This window comes from Notechis scutatus, chromosome 10 (genome assembly GCF_049901735.1).
Source record: "Notechis scutatus isolate UNSWTSFEM ecotype Mainland chromosome 10, rNotScu1.2, whole genome shotgun sequence".
NCBI classification, from domain to species: Eukaryota; Metazoa; Chordata; class Lepidosauria; order Squamata; family Elapidae; genus Notechis; species Notechis scutatus.
The window spans coordinates 22816989-22839977 of NC_142018.1; the positions used below are offsets into that span (position 1 = coordinate 22816989).

The 22989-nt window shown below is 63.7% G+C and overlaps 1 protein-coding gene across 2 annotated transcripts; it reads right to left on the bottom strand.

Moving 5' to 3' along the window:
* Positions 1 to 272: 272 nt before the first annotated feature.
* Positions 273 to 22384, bottom strand: KLF8 (KLF transcription factor 8). 2 transcript variants are annotated; one of them, XM_026684293.2, is made up of 5 exons: positions 21817 to 22384; positions 3912 to 4443; positions 3196 to 3298; positions 2920 to 3056; positions 273 to 1428 (listed from the first exon to the last, which is right to left on the bottom strand). In XM_026684293.2, exons 2-5 carry the CDS (start codon positions 4405 to 4407, stop codon positions 1247 to 1249), a joined length of 918 nt encoding a protein of 305 aa, XP_026540078.1. In that variant the 5' UTR covers positions 4408 to 4443; positions 21817 to 22384; the 3' UTR covers positions 273 to 1246. The 2 variants fall into 2 exon arrangements, with proteins under 2 accessions (XP_026540078.1, XP_087828440.1); XM_087972314.1 differs by lacking the exon at positions 21817 to 22384 and adding an exon at positions 7564 to 7895.
* Positions 22385 to 22989: the final 605 nt, after the last annotated feature.

The window sequence follows — 22989 nt, forward strand, 5'->3', positions numbered from 1 at the left end:
CTGACTCCCAGGTGAACATCAGCCCCAACAGGTGGGGGAGCTCTTCCTCCTCCTCGCCCTCCCCAAACCCGTTCAGTTCACCCTGGGGAGGCCAAAAGTCACAGCAGCCTCCCTCACATACGCACACCTGCACAGGCACGCCATTCGGAAGGCCGCCTCCAGACCTGACCAAAGTGACAGAAAGGAAAGCAAAATCTCAGCAGAGGGACCACCCCAGCCCACCCCACAGCGCCCCCTGCTGCACTATATACAGAAATGCATCCAGCTGCAGGTTGCCAGGTTCAAAATTTATCTGCCTTATTTGCCCTTCCTGTCCTTGTAGGCAGGATTAGGAACCAGCCAGCTCTCCTCCCCCCCCCTCCCGTCCACCTGAGGGGGGGTGTCACAGTTCTGCGTTCTGCAACTTCTTCCTCTGCGAGCCCCTCTGTCTCCTCCCCCGCCAAGCCAGGATCTCTTCCGAGTGGGGCTCTGGGTGGGCAGGAGGGACTCCGCTCTGCCACACTTGGATCGGAGTGGCCCCTCTCCCTTTCCCCCTCCCCAAATGCAATAAAGTTTTAAAATTCAGAAAAAGTTGGTCTTGGATTCAAAGTCTCTTGAGATGAGAGCCGCAGTCCTGAGCAGGAGGGTGGGGGTGCGGGCGATGCAAAGGGACAGCTGGGCGCAATCCGCCCCACCCTCCTGCAGCCCCGCCTGGGGGGGCCTTGGGGTGGGGGATTCCACGCCAGAATTCAGACACAGACTTTGTTTCAGTGCTCATAAAAGTGTACTTAGAAGCAATCAACCCCCAGCCCAGCACATCCACGTTGCTTCCTAGTGGGGAGGCACATTTATTCTTGTGCTGTGAGCGAGAAGTGCAGGCCGAGATCTTGGAGCCGCCCGGCCACGTAGAGAAGGTCCCCTTGGCTGGGCATGGCACGCAAGGAACCCCCCACAGGTGGCCGTCTCCTGGCCTGGGTCCAGCTGCGGAAGCCCCTCTGCCCGACGGCCCATCTCTTCCCGCCGACCCCCCCCCCGCCCCGTGTCCCTTGTTCGGCTCATCGGTCCGGATTCTCTCAAGACCCTGAAGCTTCCCAGCCCCGGAGACCAAAGGCCCATCTCAGGGGGGGCGCAGGCGGCACGAAGGCTCCTTCTGTGCAAATCGCTGGGTTGGGGGCTCTTGCCCGGCGGCGAGCCCTGCAGGGCCCAGCTGACCAAGGGAAGCCGCTTCAGGGATGGTGGGACACGGGCTGCGCAGCCCCTGCCCTGCTCACATCATGATGTGCCTCCGGCGGTGCAGAGCCAGGTGGTCAGAGCGCGAGAAGCTGCGGTCGCAGTCCGAGCAGCGGAAGGGCTTGATGCCTGTGTGCTTGCGGAAATGCCTGGTCAGCTCGTCGGAGCGAGCAAACTTCCAGGTGCAGCCCTCCCAGGTACATCGGTAGGGCTTCTCACCTGCAGGGAGAAAGGGGAGGGGTCGGCGCTGGGTGCAGCACATCCGGAGGGAGGGGGCAGAGGGAGAGGCGGACAGGAGGGCCACTCTCTCCCCACCAGCCCCCAGCCTTCCCAGGGGACCCACAGCGGGGCCAGAGGATCACTGGGCTCTTCTGGGGGAAGGGAAGCTCCATCGTGCCCAGGATGTAGATCTGGCCAGCCGGCAGACCCCTCCCCACCTGGGCAGAAGGCCAGAGCCCTGGGCGACCAAATGCGGCCCCTCTGCAAATCAAGGTAAGGTAAAAGTCAAGAAAGGAGCAGACCAGCTAAGTGAAAGATGCCAGGAGGGAGGCAGCTGCCTGGGTGCGGCCCCCTGGAGCCCACAGGCCATGGGTGTGGGTGCCAGCTCAGCCGGCCTGGCATTCCAGGAGCGACAGAGGGTTGCAGAGAGTTGCCAAAGGATGTGCTTTGGGAGAGAGAGCAGGTGGGATTGTGTGGGGAGGGGGTTGCTAGGAGACCCGGCTAAAAGGATTCCAGCCTGAAAGATGGAGCTGGTTGCTAGGAAACGTATGTGGGAGGATCTGGGGACCGAATCCGTTGCTAGGATCTGGGCAAGAACTAGCAATCCCAGCCCCACAGGAGCAGAGCAGGCGGAAGGAGGGCCAGAAAAGCCACCCTCCGTTTTAGCAGGAGGGGGAGTTTTGGGGGTGGGCACCCACAGGGAAACCCCCCCCCCACAGTCGAGAGGGAATCGCTGCAGCCCCTGTTCCCAGGTCACCACTTGGGTTGGGGGAGGAAAGAATGCCTGGGAGGGCCTCCACCACTCTGTGTGGAAGAAGAAGCCAAAGAGCGGCAGATCTCTCCTGCCCCTTCCAGAGGCACCTGGGTGCAGCGGCTTCTCTTCCATGCCACTCCCGCCCAGCGATGGGAGCAGCTGCCCCTCAGCTTTCCCAAGACTCTCCTGGGCTCTACTGAGCCCCCCTCCCCCTTCTGTCTGCGCCAGCAGGATTCTAGGCTGTGGGTTGCCTTGCCCCCGTCTAAGCTACAAAGCCCCCCCCCCTTTGGACGGCCCTTCCAAACCCCGCCCAGCTCCAAAATGCCTTTCCAGGATGCAGGGCTGACCAGTGGGCCCTCCTGGGCAGAAAAGGGGCAGTGCCAGGTGGGAGGCAAGGGGCTCGCAAGGTCCAGGAGATCCCAGAAAGGAAGGGGAGGCAGAAAGCTCAGGCCCAGTTCAGCTCCTGTGCCGCTGGGCTTGGCAGTCAGTCAACACTGAGGGAAGAGGGCAGCCCTGCCAGCCAGCCATTCTTGCCCAGCCTCCAAAGGGACCCGGTGGGGTCAAAAGGGGCAGGAGGCTTTGGGCACAAGGGTGCGTCTTAATGGTGGGTGAACCCCTCCTCCTGGGGGGGTGGGGGTTTCTCTGGAATGTAATGGTGACGGAGGAATCCAGGGGAGATCCTGAGAAGGGTGGGCCTACAGGGTGGGGCCCTGACCCCCCCTCCCCCAAGCACCCACCAGTGTGTATCCTCCGGTGTGCCTTCAAGTGGGAACTCTTGGTGTAAACCTTGTTGCACCCCTCGAAGTCGCACTGGTGGATCCGTCTCTTCTTCAGGTCGGGCGAGTCCATGTGGGGCAGCCTGCCCCCCGAGGGCCTGGCAAAGACAGTCAGAGAGCCACAGCTGGGGTTCAGAAGGGGCCCTGGAAGCGCCACGTTTCCCGCGTCTCCAGCAGGATCAGGCCCCTGGTACGAGCAGTCCCCCCTCCTCCCGCCCCGCCCGGGCCGTGACTCACTCTTTCTGTGGGTCGGGGAAGGAGGCCGGCCCGCTCTCCGAGGCGCTGTCCTCACTCTCGCTCTGCAGCTCCACGGGACACATGGAGCTCGGGTCGACTTTCACTGCCGGAGAGAGAGAGACCCTGTCAGAATCCAGGCTGGCAGCTGCTCAAGGAACCCAAGACCGCCAACAGCAGCGGGCACGAGTGCCAGGGCGAAGGACTCCGATTACAACCCCACCCCACTCAGCTCCTCCCCCTGGAAACTTCTGCCATGGAGGCGCCGCGTGGCCCCTTCTCCTTGGCGCAGGGGGCACTCCGCTTGCAGTGCACGTGGCAGGGCTATCCTATTTATCTTCCTTCTCCCCACCACTGCCAAGCAAGGCCGGGCCTGCTCAGCCCCCGAGGGAGGCCTGCAAGCTGTATCGACTCGAGCCCAGCAGTTCTCTTCCACTCAGCCGTCCCCCCCCCCCCCCACCCCAGGAAGGCAACTCCATCCTGGACTGCACGGCCTCAGATGCCCACCTGGCAGCCATGTCCAGAGACCACCTCCGGCCTTGCAGCCGCTGCCCCCTCCCCCACATGACCAGGGAGGGGGCAGGGAGGGAAGAGAACCCTTCAGGGGCTCCGGCGGTGCAGCCGGAACAGGGAGGATCCCGCTGGAGGCAGCAGGAGGGAGGCCGATGCCCACCCATCCCAGGCCTGGGGGCAGTGGGGAGACAGCGGGCACAGCTCACCAGATCCGGCGTTCTTGCCGTCTCCCCCGATGAGTGGCACCGTGATGGCGGCTGTGACGCTGTCGCTGGGCATGGTGGTGTAGACCACAGGCAGGGACTGCACCACCAGTGGGATGGTCTGGAGGCTGCCCATCTTGCTGGGCAGGTTGACCGAAGGGATGGTGTGGATGACATGCAGGATCTGCTGCCCGCCACTGCCCTGTGTGGACGCCAGAATGGAGCCGGGCGAGAGCACGGCAGGGATGGCTGAAGAGGAGCCCAGCCCGGCGGGGGACATGGAAACCACGGGGGCCGGGGGGCCAGCTGGCATGGGCGCCGTGCGGATGGCGGGAGGCTGGAGGGAGCCCTTGGGCTTGTGGAGGGACAGGTCCACCGGCTCAGCCTGTGGCTGGTTGCCGTCGGTGGCCAGCAGCTCTTCGGGGGGCTCCGTCTTGATGTCGCTCAGCAGCACTGGGGGCTCGAGGGAGCCCTCCCCCAGCAGGGAGGAGGAGCTCATCCTGGGCTTGGCCTTGCCAGGGGCCAGCCCGGCCAACTGCAAGGGCGAAAGGAGAGGAGCGTGAGAGGCCCCCAAGCCAGAGGCGGGCCCAGCCCCTCCCCACCTGCAAAAAACCCAGACAGACTCCAAGGGGCTCCCTGGCTGCAAGAGAGACCCCAAGCAGAATCTGAAGGGGGAGCCCCTGGGGCCGAGGGACTTGGGAAGGGAACCCCCAAAACCGACTGATCCAAAGGCCAGGGGGAGGGCCAAGCAAGCTGAAGGGGTTCATGCAAAGCTGGGGTGTGGCAGAGACTGAGGAGGCCCACTGCCCACCTTCTCACTCCTTCTGCAGCTGGTGGGGGGGTGTTGGAGGCTGTCCAGCTGGGCATTGGCCATGGATCTGGGCTGGCCCAGGCAGGGTGGAGAGCAGCCCTGCTCCCACTGGCCAGGGGCGAGGGCAAGGGCAGCGGGGTGCTTTCCAGGGGCTCTGAATGCAAAGCTCCAAAAGGAGAGGCCTCCCTGTGGGGCTGCGAGACCCTCCCAGGAGTGGTCAAGCCCCACACAAGCCCCTCCTCTGGCAGGGCGAGGCAGGTGTCCTTCCCCCAAACATTCTGGGGGGGCCCAGGCTGCTGCTTCCTCCTGCAGCCTTTCAGAATCTGGGACATGCAGCATCCCTCCCCCGCTTTGCTTGGAGCAGAGGACAAGCAGGCTGAGCCCAGGCTTTTCTGGGGGAGCAGCCAACTCCCGTTTGCCCTCCCCCGTCCCGCTCCTTGGGGCACAGGCTGCTGGAGACCCCTCTGACAGGGCCGCAGCGCTGCTGCTAAACCCAAGGGCTCCTAGACTGAGGGTGAGACGAAGCCATTTGTGTGTATGGGGGGAGCCAGGGTTTGGTGCGTCCCCCTTGAGGTCTAAAAGGGGCTGCCAGGATGGCCGGGGGCATCTGCAGAGCTGAGTCACTGCAACCTCCGTGAGGTCTCTCAGGGACAGCCGTGGGGCAGAGAGCCCCACTCTGCTCCCCCAGGCAGCTCCTGCCTCTCCACCCCCGGCCTCAAGGGGTTAAATCGGATTGTCAAGCCTGGCCCACAAGTGTCCCCGTTACACCAGATGCCCTCTGCGGAGGAGCTGGCAGAGGGGGCCTGGCCGCCCGGCCTGCTTCTATTTGCAGTTTAAGGCATTGGGGGGGGGGGAGGGAGGTGCCATCTCAGAGAATTTTTTACCAGGGAAAGCTCAGCCTTTTACGTAATGATCCATATATATTTTCTGTCCATAAAACCCAAAAGGATTATTGCTTTTCCACCAGGCTCCTCGAGACAAGAAATTCTGCAAGATGCAGCATCTTTCCAAGGGGACCACCACCCTGCCAGCCCCTCCCCTGCACGCCTGCCAAGCCTCCAGCAGCACCTGCTGCTCTGCCCCTCCCCCTGCTTTAATCCGCAGCCTGCCCGCCCACTGCCCCTCCCTCCCCTCGGCCACCAGCTTCTCCTCGGACATACACCCTGCCTGGAAACCCTCAGATGAGTTGGTTGCCAACACCACAGAACCTCCCGCCCGTCTTGGGTCAGATTCTGGACACCCTCGGCCCAGAGAGGAAGAGAGTTATGGCCTCCCAGCTCCTTTGCAGATGCTGGTTTCTCCTGCAGAGAATCAGAACCTCAGCAGGAGCATTAAAGGACCCCTGGCGGCAGACCGTCCCCCCCCGCCATACTCCCCACGGGCAGCGGGAATTGCAGTCCCTGGTTCCACTCCTCCCCCTGCCCAGGGCTTGCGTGGCCCCAGCAGCCTCTCACAGCAGCCTCCGTGGCTGTTTGGCTCCCTGGGTCAGCCCCTCCACCACCACAGGTCAGCCTGGATGGCCCGGAGAAGGAGAGTCCAGGGAGGCAGCCCCACCTCACCCCACCCCCGCTGGGCTGCAACTGAACCACAGGATCCCCGTCACCAGTGCCAGGGAAGTGAGGAGAGGGGCTGTTGGGGGCAGCGCTCTTCCTTCTGGTCAGGGAGGGGCAGGTGTGGGGAAGCAAAGCTGGACCCCTGAACACCACCCCACCCCATTTCTATAAAAAACAGGCTCCCCCTCCAGAGCCTGGCCTCTTCTGGGGAGCCAAGGCAAACCTTCCAGCTGCTGGAAAATACCTGGTGGAGGGCAGAGGCCCCCACCAGGCAGCAAGTCAAGTGGGGGGGAATGTAGCCCCAGCAGTGTCTCTCAGGCCAGTCCAAGGAGGGGCTCAGCCCAGAGCAGGAGGAGGGAGAGGCGGAAGGGAGAGGAACCAGGCAAAAGCTTTTGAGGAGCAGCCAAGAAGCCACACAGGGGATGGGGGGGGCTAATGAAACAGCTGCACAATCCATGAGCCTCCATCTTCCAGCAGGGAGGGGGCATTACTGCTCCTGAGCCAGGATGGGTGGAGTTGACCCCCCAGCAGCCCTTTCCCGCTGTTAGCCAGAGGAGGAGGGACCTTCGGCTTCCACAGGGCAGAAGTAAACCTGGGTCGAAGTGTGGAGGGGCTGCAACTCCCCCCAGCCTCCTGTGCCCAGAACAGCCAAGCTGCCAGTCACCTGAGAAGGGCCTGCGGGTCTGCCCCCAGGTGGCCTCTGCCCTTTACTCCTTTGCCTTATGGGGAGGGGGGACGGACAGGAAGAAGCCCCCCCCCCGCCAGGAGTTTAGGCACCTGCCTCCAAAGGGTCCTTGCGGGCCCCCAAACCATGCAAGGGGTGCTGAGAGCCGGGGAGGGGGAGAGCGCAGGCGGGTGGCTCGCTGGCCCAAGGAAAAGCGCACCCCTCACCCAGACCCCCTTCCCGGCCCAGAACGCCGCGACCCACGGAGGTCCAGCCAGTTGCCTCCGAGGCTCTCAACCCGTCGGCTCTTCTCCGGAAATGCGGGGAGGCTGCGGGGGGGTCTGGACCCTGAAAGCGAGGGGCAACCCGGCAGCCACTCGAGCGGAGGCCTCCAGCCTGCAACTGGGGCTCGGGGGTGGGTGTGGCTGCCGAGCCCCTCCGCTCCCGCCTGCCCACACTTTTGGGGCGCCAGAAACCCCCAGCCCGGTGCCCGCGCTCTGCCCCGGCCAGCCTGGCGAGCGCGTGGCAGCCCAACAGAACCGGACTGCTCCGCTGGGGCGGCAGCGGGCGGCGTCCCCCTCGCCCAGGTGGGCCCAGCGCTCCCCTCCCCTCGGCCTCGCGACCTGCCTCCCGAGCGCGCCGCTTCCTGCCGCCGGGACGGGGAGGGCGCTCCGCCTCGGCCCGCGGCGCACTCACCCCCAGGCCCTCTGCGCGGCGCTCGGCCTCTCCGCGGGCAGGATCATCCCGAGCCGGCAAGCGGCGGGCTGGCAGACCGGCGGCGGGGGCTTCGGCAGGTCCGGTGGCGGCGCCCCCCTCCTCGCTCTGCAGCGGGCTGCGCTCTCTGGCTCCGGCGCCTGCCGGATGGGCGGGTGGGTGTGCCCTCATGGCAGCCCCACCCTGGGGAGGGGTCCGGGCAAAGAGGCGGCGGCGGCGTTTTGGGAGCTCCGCCCGGAGCTCGCCGTGGCGAGCTGTCTGGGGCTCCCCCCATCTGCGCGACTCCGGCCGAGCTTCTCGTACCTCTGCGGGCCCGCCCAGGGTTGCGGAGGACGGCCGAGCTCGAGGATAGCTCAGTCCCGTTGGCCGAGCCCCTGCAGGTGGACGGACCCGCCCCGCGTGCGGATGTGGGTCACCGCCGGGAGCGCGTGCCAAAACTTGCTTCGCACTCCGCCTTCACTCGCGAAGGAGGTTAGCACCGCTCAGCCCCGGGCCAGGGAAGACCCAGAGGCCCGCCCGCCAACCGTTTCCCTCCCGGGCCACAGGGACCCTAACTGACCCCCGAGAGCTGTTCCCGCTTGAAGGGGCGGCCCCACTTCGCGCTCAGTGCGCCGCCCCCCAATGTTGCTCGACCTGGAAGGCTATCGCCCCCTGCCTGCCCCTCCCCCACCCTGTTGGTGTCACCAAGAGGCCTATCGCACAAAAACACCCGCCCCACCCACCCTCCCTCCCTCCCTCCCTGCCTTCTGGTGTGGCAGGTGGGGTGGAGAGGCCTGGGGAAGGGAGCCTCCCCTCTGCTTTGACCTGAGCAAAGAAAAGCTTGAAGAGGCCCTGCCTGGGAGTGGGCTATGGGTCCAGTTTACAGCTGGGAGTGGCTTCTGGGTGATAGAATAGGTTTAATGGACTTTGAAGTCCCAGCATGCCATTGGTCCAGCTAACACCATCAACACCATGTTCTTCTCCAGGCAAACAGCAGCCCCCAACTCCCCGGGTGAAGCAACCTGGCCAAAGGTCTTTGCCCCGTGAGACTCCGCTGGTCACCCTCTCTGCGGGCAACTTGGGGTCCCTGCAGGGGCTCTGCGGCAAGAGGCCCTGCTTTCCAGGCTCTGCTTTCAGGAGCCACTTGGCCCGGCAATCTCCCCCCCTCCCCCCAAAAAGGCACCCAATGGAAAGATTCTCTTCCACCTGAACAAGTTCCCAAAGAACCAAGTGTAGCCCCCTCCCCCATTATCCCTGCTCTTCAAATGGCTGCAAAAGGGGGGGGGCTTGGCAGAGCCAGAGAAGAGTTAATCTTTTAACTGGCTGAGAGGTGAAAGCAGACAAGAAATGGAGTCCTGTCTTTTAGGAAAGGGCTGTGGTTAGAGCCCCACAGGGACACTGTTCCCGAGGGTTTGGTACCCCACTGGGCAGGATCCCCCCTTTTCTATCTGCTTAAAGGGTGCGAAGGGAACCTGGTCTGTCTTCTGGGGGGGGAGGGGGGGGAGAATGCCCTGATCCCCCAGAAGAGGAACATTCAACATAGCTTGTGCCCACAGGTGGCTCTGGGAGTGCTGTACCGAGACCTCCCTGGCAGCTGGTCCACCACAAAGGTCACACACCCCCTCCCCAAGGATCCAGGACTTCCCTTCCACCTGTGAGCCCCACCTGAAATAAGCTGTGCTGATAGAGCCAGCCTCTGGCTGGAACCCTGGTTATAGCTTTATCCAGGCAGGAAATGCTGCCCAGCAGGGCCTGTCCCCTTGCCCTCTCCTGCTCTGGCGGTAGGCAACTGCACTGCTGCACCATTGGCGCAACTGCCAAGCCGTGCCTGATTCTGGAGGCCAGGCCGCTCTTCCAAGGACAGCCAACACTGAGGGAACAGGAGAGCAGGGAGGGAGGGGGGCAGGCCAGCTGGCGGCTGGGCAAGAGCCCTGCCGGGATCCCCTCCCCCAACCGGCCTCCGCCAGGCTGGACAGGCAATTCCTGCCTGTTTGGGTGAAGCTGCACACCAGCCCCCGCCCTGCCCCAGGCCAATCACTGGAGGAGCAGCCCCACCCCTCGCAGCAGCAGCAGCAGCAGGCAGCCTCCTCCCCAGAGAGCAGAGGGCGTGGGGAGGGAGGCAGCTGAATGGGCTGGAGCACATTCTTCCAGCCCTGAAGTCAAGCAGTTCCAATTAAGGGGGGGGGGCTCTCCTTCATGGTGGGAGGGGCTCTGGGCAGGATTCCCACCTTCCTGTGCCAAGAGGACACCCTGCCTCCCAGTCCCCAAAGGGCAGGACTCCCACCTGCAGCGCCACGCCCAGCCAAGGGTTCCTCACCTCTGGGGGTGGGGCTGTCACAGAGACTGTAGACTCCAATACAGGCTCAGCCCTGCGTCGAAAGAGGGCCCCTCCGGCCACAAAGGTTGGCCTCCCCTACTGGGGGAGACCCCAACTCCCACCTCTCTTCGGCTGCGCCTCCCGAAGGCCAAGGAGTCCACCCCCTCGGAAAGGGTCAGGATCCCAGGGGCGCATTGGGTGGCCCCACCCTCTCTCCCACAGCCCCTGTGCCAGAAGAAGGGGGGGGTTCTAGGCTGCTGCTCTCCGGCAAGCGGAAACGCCCCTCCCCCAGCCCACTTCTGGGGCAAAGCAGCTTCCCTGCTGCTCACACTCGCTTTCACGGCTGTGCTTGTGTTCAGGAGGGGCTCAGAAACCAGCTCGGCCACTCCTGCCTTTGCAGCAGATTTCCCGCCCTGGCCAGGGGGCCTCTTCCCCACAGGGCTGTCACAGGCACTTGAGGGGTCCCCCTCCCTTTTTTCCCTTTGAACTAGGAAGAAGCAATTGTCGGGGTACATGTGCAAAAGCCAGCGCAGAGTAGCAGAAAAGGCCTGGAACAACTTAGTGCCGCAACCATCGGAAGCCAAAGGGAAGGAACGCTGCAGACTCCAGCACAGGAGAGGCAAAGGGGGTCTGGGTGGCCTGGCAGCGCCCAGGGCTGATCTAGGCCTCCCCAGAGGGGCCTTTCTCTCCACAACTGGGAAGGGGGCTGCACCCTCTGCGTACCCCTTCCATGGCCTGCAAGCTGGTGGGCCAGGAGGAGGAGGAGGCCGGAGCCGGCCACCCCCACCAGCCCCCTTCCAGTGGCGGAGCAGTGCCAAGGAGGCTCCGGTGAGGCCCAGAGCCACCAGGACACAACAGGGGCTGCCCCCGCCCAGAGCAGCTCCTCTCCAGCACCAGAAGCCTTTCTGAGCTGAGCTCCCCCCAAGCCAGGCCCAGGTTTCCCTTTCTGCCGTGAAAACTCTCCCCCTGCCCCCCTTGCGAAGCAGCAGGAATGGTCTGCTAGGAACCAAACCGGCTGAACTTCCGGGACTCAAAGGAAGGTCCAGGGCGGCACAAGAAGCTTCTGGGGACTCAACTTTTGCTATGCCCCCCATCACCCCCCACCCCCACCCAGATTGAAACAAAAGGGGCTGAAAGAGCTTGCAGACTGAAAGTCAGGCCAACCCTCTTCCCACAAAGGCCGGCCTAGAGAAAGGGAGGAGGGAGGGAGGGAGGGAGGGAGGGAGGGAGGGAGGGAGGGAGGGAGGGAGAAAGAAAGAAAGAAAGAAAGAAAGAAAGAAAGAAAGAAAGAAAGAAAGAGGACAGGGATCCCCCCCCTCTCCTTCTCTCTTCCTACCCTAGGCTAGTGATAGACTACTTCCTGATATGAAGGGGTTTCACTTTCACTTTCAATCCCTGTTGTTGTGCAATGGTAAAAGAAAACAAAGCCCCCACCTTCTTTCGAGAGCCCCTCCGTGTTGTGCAACAGGGAGTTTCAGTTCTCGCCTGCAGAGATCTCCCCCCGCATTGCCCAGAAGAAGAGCTCCTGCTTCCCCTTTTCCCTTATAGCAAGAAGACCCATGCTGCACTTCCATGTCTGACACTGAGAGCTTGGTCCCCTCCCCCGTCAGGATCACCTGGCCTGCTCCCTTCCATGAACAAGGAACGCCTGGGCAGCCACTGGTCACCCCTCCAAAGGACACTGCAGGGCCTCCCTAGGCTATTTCATAAGCAGTAGCAGGGATTCCCACCCCCCCCAAAGTCTTACGGGGAGGGGCAAGCCTTCTTGGCTGGGGCTAGCACGTCCCTTGTGGTCTCTCCCACTGGAGCACAGACCTGACCCCTCCAACGACTATGGCTGCCCATAAGGGAGCCGCCTAACAAGTCAGGAGCTTTCCAGATTAGTTGCAAGCCAGGATTTTGCCTGTAGGGGCTGAACAAGCACGAAATGCTCGGATTTCGACAAACAAAGCAGGCCAGGCTACCCGGACCCAGCCGTTTGGCTGGAGGGGAACTAGCAGGGTTTGCAGAGGCCCCAACCCTGCAATCCTGGCTGGAGTCCCGCCCCAGGCCAGTTGCACATTAACCTCCACCACCAGGGCTCCTTTCTCCCACGGAGGGCCTGTCTCTTGGCTTCAGGGCCAGGAAGGGGTCTGGAAGGGTGGGGGGGCAAGGCAGGTATGGAGATCAAAGCCCCCAACTTCAGGCACCTTGCACTGTGGAGCCCTTCAACATTCCACGGGGGGAAAAGCCCTCCCCGAGCTGAGGAACCACCAGCCTCCCCGGACACCCATTTCTGCCTCTCACCCAGCCCAGAGCGAAATGCCAGGGACCCGGGGCAGGGCAGAGCCCTGCGGACAGGCAGGATGCCAGCAAGCGGGCAGGCTAACCCGAAGGTGGGAGGGCCCCCGGCAGAGCGAGGGACACTCGGGTGCCCCCCAGAGTTCCTTGCCTGCTGCAGAGCAGGTGGAGGCTTGACCCTCCTAGCCTGAGAAGCCCAGAGAGCCCCTGCCCTTCTCTTGAAGGGGGGATAAAGCCCAGAAGAGGTGTTTCCAGGGCCCCCACCCTTCACCAAATCCTGAGCAGGAGGAAGGACACAGAGACACACCCCTCCCAAGGCAGAAGAGCAGTCCCCTCACGTCCCACGCCAGGGGTGTCCGGAAGGAGCCCAGGTCCTTTTTTGCCAAGCAGACCCCATCCCCACGGAGTGCTCCCCCCACTGCTGATCTCCTGCCGCTGTGAAAGGGGCCCCTCAGCCCAGCTCCCTCCCCAAGGGAAGGCTCCACTCGGCAGAGGCCCCGCACAAGGGGCTGCTCCTGAAAAGCTGCCTTCCGCAGCAGAGCCCATGTTCCCCCCGTGGGTTTCCGCAGCAGACAGAGGAGCCCCCTTAACCGGGGGAGGTGGGAGGAAAGGAAGGCTGCTCCACTGCACCTCTACCGGCGAGAACTAGTCCGGAGGGAGCAAGCCCTGGGCAGCCGCTTGTCGGGCCAGGATGAATGGAAGGGGAGCCGCCCTGCCCCACCCAGGGCCGAGGGACCGTCTGCCGCGCCAGCCAGGCTCGCAGCAGATGGAGGAGGGCGGCACCCCCTCCTGAGCCCGGCGAGGCGGAGCCGCAGATACCGCCTGGCTGCGAGGGACACACCCAGCCGCTCCGCTGTCCACACCTCCTGCAGGAATTTCCTCCCGGCCCAGCCTTGCCCTGCTCCTCCGCCAAAGGCGACGCTGGCAGGCAGGCAGGCGCAGATGGCACAGAGAGGCAGGGAAGAGGCAGGTGGCCAAGCCTGTCGGCACGGTTGCCTAGAGAACTCACACGCCCGGCGGGGCCGGGCCCTGCTCGGCATCCCCTCCTCTGCCATGGGGAGGGGCCAGGTGGGCACTTGGCAGATGAGCTCTGGGCCCGGCGACCCCTGGCGAGAAAGGGATCCCATGGCAGAGGAAGGGGGGCAGAGAAGGCGGAGCTTGGAAGTGGGCAACCCCCCCACCTTCTGTTTTTAATGCTAGGCTGCTTGCAGGGACGAGCTGCTCTGGTTTATTGTTCGGCTCAACTGGCTGCATTTCAGAACAGCTGGAGAGGAATTCAGGACGCGCAAGTGGACGGAGAGATTGGAGGGTCTCTTATCCCAACCCCTTAAGACGGAGGAGAGTGAACACCGAGCGGCAAGAGCAGCCTCCCCCTCAGATCTCTGGGAGAGGTGGGAGATCCCCACGGTCTGAGTGGGAGGGTTTGCGATCCAAGAGACCCTCAGGATCTCCCTCTTTGCCCCCAGGGACAGAAAGGAGACCCTTTGCAAGCAGGCAGCCAATGGGGCTGGGGGTGGGGTCGGGCTCCCCGTGGGGGGTCACTGGTTGCATTCAGAAAGCAGGGATCAAAGGGGGAAAATGAAACTGGCTAACAGGACGGAGCGCAACGGAGAGAACCAATCTCCTCTCAGGAAGGGAATGCAATGGAAAACGTGCCCAGGGGCCTCCAGGGCTGCTTCCAGCGGCAGTTCCTGGGCAGGCTGGGTTGGTGGGGGGCGTGAGAAGTGCCAGGAGCCGCTCAGCTGCAAGGCTTCCCCAGCAGCTCTGGGCAGAGGCAGATGTGCCAACTCTCCTGGCATGCTCGGTCATGCCAGGGCACTTTTGCACCCGGGGCCAAGGCTCCTGCCACCGTCCCGCTCTTCTGCCCAATGACGGCCTCCCCCACCCCCAGCACCCCTCCTGCCTATCCATGCTCAGAAGTGTAAGCAAGGGGCAGAATGCCCATGGGGGCTTCTAGAGCAACACCCGTGAAAAGCCAACACCCCCACCCTGTGTGTGTGTGTGTGTAGGGGGCTTGTCTCGACCTGCTCCGGGCTAACTGCACTCATTCCCAAATGAAGGGGGTGGGGAAGTGGGGGGTCTTTGGAGGGAGGGCCCTGGGGCAGCCCTGCTGATCACCTCCTGTCTAGCCAGGCAGAGTTTTCTTGGCTTTATAGGCAAGGTGTGTGGAGGAGCCGTTGCTAAGCAACTACAGGACACCTCCAGGGATGGGGGGGTGGGGGGTGGCAGAAAAGATTCAGAGGCTACAACTGCTGCAGTGGTTGCTGCCACCCTCCCGGAGGGGGTGCCAAGCCAATCCCCAGCCCTCCCTTCCCTGCCACACCCCCTCCTGCCTGCAGCTTCTCAAGCTATCCAAAGCTGGGGGGGAGGCAGGGGGATGGGGGAGGCAAGCCCTGGACCTGGTTGCCAAGCAACCCTCCCAGCCACATTCCAAAGCCTGCAGGGTGGTGGCCCCAGCTGCCCGCCCACCCTGGACCACGGAGAACTTCTGCAGGCCCAGCCCCGTGTGGGAGAGGGAGGGTGGGGCGCTGTCAGGAGATAAAAGGGAAGAGCCAGGTTGCTGCTGTGGTGGGAGAGGCCAGACCAGCTCACCTGAAGCACAGACTTACCCAAACACCCTTGCTAAACAAAGAAGGTTTTGTGCTGGCCAGCAGTGCTGTTCTCCCTCCCCCACCCCAGTTGGCTTTTGTGCCCCCAAAAGCTGACTGGCCAGCCGGAAAATGTTCCCCTAACTCCTGTGAGGGGGGGGGGGAGATCAGAGGCCAGCCCCCTCCACCTTCCATGCATCTGTCGGCAGCTTCAGCTGGCAGGGGGCTGGAGGGCCGGAGGAATCGGCACAGCCCACCCCTGGAAATTTGAGAGGGGCAGCAGTAGGAGTGCCAGCCCAGCCCCACCGCCTGCCACATGCTCCCCATTGGAAGCCCCTCAACTCATGGCCTCCAGCGTCAACCTTGAGTGGGCGCCTTCTCTGCCTTCCCTGGGCGATTACCACCTCGCGGGGGAGGGGGGCTTCAGCCACTCCCCCCCCCCACCTTGAGCAGCAAATCAAGAAGTTGCTGCAAGTGACAAACAGAGCAGCTTTTGTTTTAAAGTCTGCATTTATTATTTTCAAGCATTGGTTCTGCTGATGGTTGTGCTAGAAACTGACTGAGATTCTGCAGGAGAAATCAAACCCCCAACGACAAAGGCTGCTGGGGCGGCACAGGAGGCCCCAAGGACGGCTGTTCTGAGCAGGGGATGCCCCCCCCATCCCCAGATGTGCACCCCAGAGAGCCATTCCAGCAGCGGGGCTGCCCACCTGCTCCCCAACAGCCCTTGCTCCACTCCAGGACGGCAGTGGGGAGCCCGTGCCCTTCCTGGAGAATGGCTCGCCCAACGGGGCACCCCACTTTCCCGCAACCTCTCCATAACCTGCTGCCAGCCTTGCCAAGTGTGGAAAAACACAGAGTCCCACTCTGCCCAGCTGCTCAGGGCTGCCTCTGCACGCCAGGCCTTGTGCTACTCTGGGCTGGCCCCATATGGGGCACATGGAAGACTATGTGGGCAGAGCCCTCCAGCTGGCATTGCCATCTGCAGAGGAGGGAGGGGAGGAAATGCACTGCCCTCCACAGGAGACCTTCTGCCACCCCTCAGATGGCACCCCCTTGCAGCAGGCCCCTCTTTTCCCAGGGCACCTTTGTTTGGCTGCAGGCAGCACCTTCTGAGGATGTCCCCCCCACCCAGTGCCATTTGGCCTCAGCAGGTGGCCTCACCGGCGCCGGCGGCAGCAGCAGCAGCAGCAGTGCACTTCCTGCCACACTGATGCAGCAACCAAGGCGGAAGAGGGCTGAGGGCGGGTGTCCCTCATTCAGACCGAAGGCAGCTGCACTGAGGAGGAGGAGGAGGAAAGGGGGGTCCCTGGGAAAATGTCCTGCTTCTAAAGCTGCCCTGACTTGCGTGTGTGTGGGGGTTCAGGCAGGGCTTGGCTGGGAGAGCTGCAGCTCCGTCCCGGGGGTGGCAGGCAAGCGCGTCCAGAGGGCAGCCATTGGCAAGGCTTGTTCTCAATTGTCCTCCTTGTGCCAAGAGGAGGGGGCGCTGAATGGAGGGAGGCACCTCCCCTGGCAGATTCCTTCTGGGTGGCCCCGGAGCTCCCAGCAACTCAGAGCCTCTGCTGAGCCTCTGCGAGGCTGACCGCCCCCACCACAGGTGGCCAGGCTGGGCCTATGGCCAGGCTGGGAGGTCCCCCAATGCCCCCCCATTCATAAGGCCGAGGGTGGAGCCTTCCCTTCCTTTCTCCCAGTTGCAAGAAACAGCAGGCCTGGTGGGTGGGGAGGGAAGGGGGGCACTCAGAAGGAAAAAAATGGCCCCAAAGGCCCCCCCAGCCTCGAGAAGCAGCACCAGAAGCTCCCAGAAGTCACTCAGGCCACAAGAAGACCAGGCTCCCTGGAGGAGCTGCCAGCCCTGGGGGGAGGTGGACGGGCAGCCTGCCTCAGCTGAGGAGCCACTTCCAGCAGGCCCCCATCTCTGGGGAAATGACCCTGGGGACCCTCCCCCGCGGGAAGAAGGATCCTATGCACACCCCGCATGGCAGCTTAGGCTCCCCCACCCTCAAATCTTCTTGTTCCTGAAATCCCCCTGCTCTGCATGAGTGGCCCCCTCCCGGCTTCCCCTTCTGCAAAAGGCAAGTGGGAGGGCTTCACTAGCAGGACCACGCTCCTTGGGATCAGGAGGACGCCCCCCAATGCCCAGATTGTGCCCACCCCCTGGAATAGTCACAGCTGAAGAGCAGCCCCTTGGCAAGAGAGCTGCTCCTGTGCGCTGGCCCACTGCTTATGCGAGGCACTGGGGGCACCAAAGGGGGCAAGGGAGGCTGTGGAGGAGGTTGGGGTGCATTCCTGCTGTACAGGGAGCCATCAGGTGACCCCCAAAGCAGGAGTAGCAGCAGGAACCTCTGCCCAGGTCCAGACCTCAGGAATCTGGCAGGGGGAGGCCAGAGCAGCCCTTGGAACCCCTGCCCAGATCCGGCCAACCTGCCACTTTCTTCCATGGTTGGGTGAGATGCTCAGAGAGGACCCGCCAGTCTTGAGCCAGAGCAGCGTGCCAGCCACGTTTTCCCCACCCTGCCTGCAAAACAGGTTCCGGGCCCGGCGCTCCCGAGGTGGCCCAGCCCCGCAGAAGAATGAGGCAGCCCCCACCCCACCCCCAAGAACTGAGCTGGCCCAGGTCAGGGACTGTCAGCTGCTGCCAGCCCAGAGCAGCTGAGCCTGGCCCTGCACCCAAGCCCTGCAGCCGCCTTTGGGGCACCTAAAGCTCAGCTTCTGCAGAGATGCCGTGGCCAGCAGCTCTGGGCAGCCTCCACGTGAAGGTCCAGGCAGCCAAGGGGTGCAAAGGGAGCCCCCATAGCTGGGGGGGGGGGGGGCAACACTCCTTCTATTTTACTTCCCCATTGCCTGTTCATGAGCGCTAAAACGGAAGCAGGGAACAGAAAAGAACAAAATAAGAGGAATTACAGCTTTTCCTCCTGGAAAGGCTTCCGCTGCCAGGCAGCTGTGCAGCAGAGGTGCCCCTTCCCACTGGCACAGCACATGGGGTGCATCAGTCAACCAAGGAGGGAGCCGAGAGCCCTCCCCTGCTCGGGCACAGAAGCCCAAGTGTCAGCCAGGTACCATCCTGGGACAGCGGGGTGTGTGGTCTTCCCCTCCCCCTCTCCAGGCAGACCACCTGTGGGGCGGGCGGCTCCCCCTGCCTGCCCCCCCGCACGTCCTTCCTGCTCACAGCTGTGACCTTCTAAGCATATCAGCGGCTCTAGCTTCCCAGCGCCAGAGGGAAGCAAGGCCCAGGAGGGGCAGCTTTGAATGTGCCCACCACAGGCTGTCCCTGCAGTTCCCCCTGCACAGCTAGGTGGGGTAGAAAGGGTCCCCTATGGGGGGGGGGGGGGGGGGGAGGTTGCATCTCTGCTGCGTCCTGTGAGAAAGTCCCTCCCCCCAGGCAGTCCAAGCAAGCAAGCAAGCAAGCAAGCAGGGGAAGGAAAGGGGCTTTCGCTGCGACATGTGAGATCCGCTGCCAGAACTGCCAGGGTAGGGCGGAGGAACTTGTTCCCACAACCGCTGAGGCTCTGCTCTGGCCCCAAGCGATGGCCGGGTGGCTTCTCGCAAAACCTGGTTCTGCCAACAGGCCTGGAGACCTCAGAGTGGGATGGAGACCCTCGTGGCTCATTTCACTGTGTGTTGTGGCTGGGGGCTTGTTTAGTTTTTATACTGGGTTTTTACTGTTTGCAAGCCGCCCAGAGTTGCTCTAAGTGGGCGACCATATAAATCTCCCAAATAAATAAATAACCAGATGGAATTCTTGGAGACTCTACCGTAGAACAGGCATTCCTTCCTGGTCCCTTCACTCCAGAATGCTCCAACACACCTCTTTGCAAAAGAACTCACTTTTCCAAAAGTAAAAAAAACACAACAACATTAGAATAAAGGGACATTAACCCTTTTTCATTTAGAGAAAGCCACAGGGAGAAGGAAGAGGCGACAGCACAAAAATCGTGCAAAATACTTTAGAATCTCCCCTGCAATTTTAGGCCACGCACAAGAATTCAGCTCAGATTAGTATACTGGAAAATTCCTGGGGCTTTGCCAGGCAAGCGGGCACAAGGCACAGTGAACCTGGGTGCTGGGCACAAACCCCAGCTTAGAAACAATCCTGCATGCAGGCAGCCTCTGGGCTCTTCCAATGGCCCAGTGGGGATAGGCCACCGAGGCTGCAGATACGGCCTGGCATGCTGCACCTTCTGTTTCTCAGCCTTGGCACTATGGACTTCAATTCCCAGAATTCCCCAGCTAGCACAGCTGCTACCGGTGCTGAGAATTCTGGGAGTTGGAAGTTCATACTGTGAGGGTCACCAGCTTGGTCCTTTCAAAGGGCCTGAACTTTGCTCTCTGCTGGGATGGTCCCCGCCCACTCCAAGCCACACTGCCCGCTGGGTCAGCTGCAAGACGAGACAAGCCCTCTTTCTCTCCTCTGGACAAGCTGCCAGAAGGGAGGTCGACTTCTCCTGCCAGCCAGCCGCTGCTGAAAGGGCAGAGTTCACTAAAAAAGGGAGCAGCCAGAGGAGGCCGCAGGACCACTTAGCCATTGGGGGGGGTGAGGCAGCTTTTCTGTTGTCCAGACAGGGCAGGTGCTGGGCTCAGCCGAGGGAGGAAGTGGGGGCGGATTGCATCCATGGCAGGCAGGAGCAACATCCACAGGCTTCCTGGCCCTTCCCCCAAAGCAGGAGCTGGCCTCCCCCTCGGAATGGGTCTGCAAGTCCCAAACCTCCAGGCGCCAGCAATGCCTGAGCCCATAAGGCCGCACCCCGCAGATCCCAAGACAGACGGAAAGCCTCCAGATTCAAGGATGATGTTTGCCCGCAAGCAAGAACAGGCAGAGGGATGATGGAGGAGGAGGAGGAGGAGGAGGAGGGAGCAGAGCGGGGCAGGTGAGCTGCCTTCCCAGATTCAATTACTGGGGAACCAGCTCATCTCAGGCGTTCTCCAGCCAAAGCCCAGAGGCCCCCTGAGGACCCACAACTTCAGCCCGCAAAGAAGCCTCTCTCAAGGCTTCCATCCCTTGTTCTGAGGCCAAGGAAGGACAGGAGAGTCTCGTCTGGGGCGAAGTGGTCACAAATGATACCGAAAGGCTGCGGAGAGGCCATAAATGGGACAACAAGTCAGTCAGGTTTCCTCTGTTGGGACTGTGGGCTCCTGCCTGTGCCAAGAGAGACCCACCCTTAATGGTAGCCAAAGACCTCTGGAACTCATGGCCCCCTCAAAGTGCCAGTCTGGAGAAGGCCCACCCCTTCCTAGGACAAAGCCACCCCAGAGGACCTCAGGAGGAGAAAGGCAGTGCAGTACAGCAGGTAGAGGGACTGGATCTGGGGACGAGCCCCTAGCCAACCACAGGACTGCCCAGGCACGCTGGACTGCTCTCCCTCCCTCACAGAGGGGTGGTAGTGGGGCTCACGGAAGGAGAAGCCTCCCCGCATTGTTGACCTCTCAAAAGCTGCCCTGGGTGGCTTCCCCAAAGGATGCTTCATGGGCCCCAAAACTGATGCCCCACCCTAAACCGCCCCCTGTCAAAAACTCAGCCTCATGACTAGTCCCACCAGCTTAGGAGCCCCCTGGGCTGTTCTGCCCCTCCAGGAAGGCCCAAGGCCGTCTGACCCAGAGCTTTGAAGACGGGTGGCCAAGCGGCCCAGGCAAAGGCCTCACTGCACTGGGGAGCTCAGATCCAGAGATGCAGCTGGTTTTGTGGAGACCTTTCTGCTTGGGGGTGTCGGGGAAAGCCCCCAAAACTCACCACTTCACTCACTTCAGTTATCGCTCAGGGAAAACCCTCCCAGATCACACAGCTCCTCCCCATAGCCTCCCAGGATTGGGGGTGGGGGGAGGCAGGGAATCGGAGAGCCCAGAGGGGCACCAAGGCCCAGAGAAAGAGCAGTGCTGCCCAGGGTGTCGGGTGGGGGGAAGGAGGACCCTGAAAACCAATCCCAGGAAAGGGAGCAGGCGATGGAGGGCCCCCACCCCCCTGCCCACCGCCCACTTGGCAGCCTGTGCCAAGGCCCAGCCCTCCGCGGAGCCTGCTCTGCTGGGCTCCCACAAAGGGAGAAAGGCCTCCAGCCCCCACCTCCAAGTCCAAGAGCGAATCACCCACCAACCAGGGCTGGGGGGAGCCGGACGGGCAAAGAGGCAGGGCAGCCAGCAGGAAAAAGCCGGGCAAACTTTCTAGTCACAACCCGACCCCGCCACACTCCGCGGCCCTGGCAACTCTTCGGGGGCTTTGGGGAGGCTCCCGAATGTGTGTGCAGCCCCTCCCCGCCCTCTCGCGCGGGGAGGGAACGGGCGGCGCGGAGGAGCCTTCCGAGCTGCTCCCTTCGCAGCCAGGGCCGCGCAAGAGCGCTCCGAGGCGGGTGCAGAATGCTCCGCGGGGTGGGAAGGCCCTCCCCGCCCTGGACCGCCCAGCCGGCGTCATCCCGAACCGCTGGGTTGACCTCCCTCCGGCCGCCGCCGCCGCCCCGCCCGTGGGGCCCGCGAGCAGCCCGCCCCGCCAGCCGGGCACCGGGAGGGGCCGAAGGGGACGCCCCTTCCAGCCCGGCCCCGCCCACCTGCTGCTCGGCCCCACCCCCTCGGCCCAGCGAGCCCGGGTCCTCCCCTCTTCTGCCTTCGGGGACCCGACGCCCGCGGCGCCGGAGGGGCGTCGGGGGCGCGCCCAGCCCCTCCAGCTGTCAGCTCCGCAGCAGCCCGCGCCCAGCAGGCAGCGCAAGTGCGGCGGCGGCGGCGGCCCGAAGAGGCTCCTCCGGCCGGGAACAGCCCTCCGCCTCTGTCGACCGCCGCCCGCCAGCCTGACCCGCGCTCCGGGGCAGCAGCGCCCGCCAGCCTCGCCCAGTTGGAGACGGTCGCCGGCTGGGGAAGGGCCGCCTGTCCGCTCGGGGCTCTCGGCGGAGCTGCCGCCGCTGCCTCCTCCGCCCGCCGGTGCCAGGCGCGCTCTGCCGCCGCCGCCGCTTCCTGGGGTGGCGCCGCTTCCTCTTCCTCCCCCACCCTCCGCCCGGCCCGCCTCTCCGCCTCGCTCCCACTTACTTTGCGTCTGCTCTGCCGCGCGGCCGCCGGTCGAGGCCCGGAGAGCGCGGCGGCGGACTGCTGAGCGGCTTGGGCGCCGGTAGCCGTCCGTCCGCTGGGCTGGCAGGCTCCGCTCTCGTCTCTCTCCTCCCGGCGCGCTCGGCTCCCCACCCAGCCGCCAGCCCTGACCCCACCCAGGGCTCCACCCAGCCGTGCTGCACGCGCTGTCAATCACCAGCCCCTCGCAGGCGGCCGCGGCCAACTTGCTCCCGGCGGCTCCGGAGGAGGCTCGGCGCGCGGGTGGGGCAACCACGCCCCGCAGTCTCCGCAGAGCCGGGCGGGCGGGCCGGCCGCCGCCTCCACCATCCGGAGCACCGGCGGCCGTGGCTGGGAGGGGCCGGCCGCTCCGCCCTGCCTGGCTCCGCCTCTGCCTCCCGCTGCCAGGGAGGGAAGGGCCGGGCGGCCAGCCAGGTGAGCGCGGGCTGGGGGCGCCGCTGCCTCCTCCGCGCTCCGGCCCTGCTCGGGAAGCCGTGCCCCCCGCCCCCGCTGAACAAAGGGCCGGCCGGGCAGGCTGAGCCAGGACCGGGAGGCCTTCCCAGGATGCTCGTGGCACCCGAGCGGATAGGTTGCCTCGGCGGAAAATCTCCGGTAGGGCGAGCCGAAAGTACTTCGGCCAGGTGGCTGGAAGCCAAGGAGGCAGCTGCGAACGCGCGCCCAAGTGAAGGAGTGGCGCCTGGGCTGGTGGGAGCCTTTTGCCCTTTGCCCCCACCCTCCCTCCCTTGGCAGAGGCTGCATCGATCTGCTGCCAGTCTGGCCAAGGTCAGGAGCTCAGTTTCCAAGTCGCTCATTCGGGTTCCCTTAGGAGACATACAGCCCCCAGCCCCACCCCACCCCAGCTCCAAGGCTGCCCCTGGATCTGGCTTGGAATTAGCCCCTCACTTGAGACTAGACGGGAGTATTACTTATTGGGGGGGGGGGGCTCCCCAGAACTCTGCAGGCAGGAGGCCAATCGGCACCCTGCATTTCCAGGCACCAGAGCCAGCGAGAGTGCAGGCTCTTCAAAGGCAAAGGAAAGCAGCTTGCTGGTTGCCCTGCCAGATGGACGGTGTGCGAAGGGTCCCAGGTGAACCTCTGGCATTGCCCACCTTGACGGAATATGGCAGCTTCTTAGGGTACCCTTTGCCTGCGAGACTG

What these genes read in the sequence shown, in the direction of transcription:
- KLF8 (XM_087972314.1), bottom strand. Translation starts at nt 7,821, where the DNA reads ATGAGGGCACACCCACCCGCCCATCCGGCAGGCGCCGGAGCCAGAGAG. An exon ending in GGAAGCGGCGCGCTCGGGAG is followed by an intron (nt 4,444 to 7,563) that starts GCAGGTCGCGAG and finishes TCGCCCTTGCAG; the next exon opens with TTGGCCGGGCTGGCCCCTGG. An exon ending in TTCCCCGACCCACAGAAAGA is followed by an intron (nt 3,057 to 3,195) that starts GTGAGTCACGGC and finishes TGTCTTTGCCAG; the next exon opens with GCCCTCGGGGGGCAGGCTGC.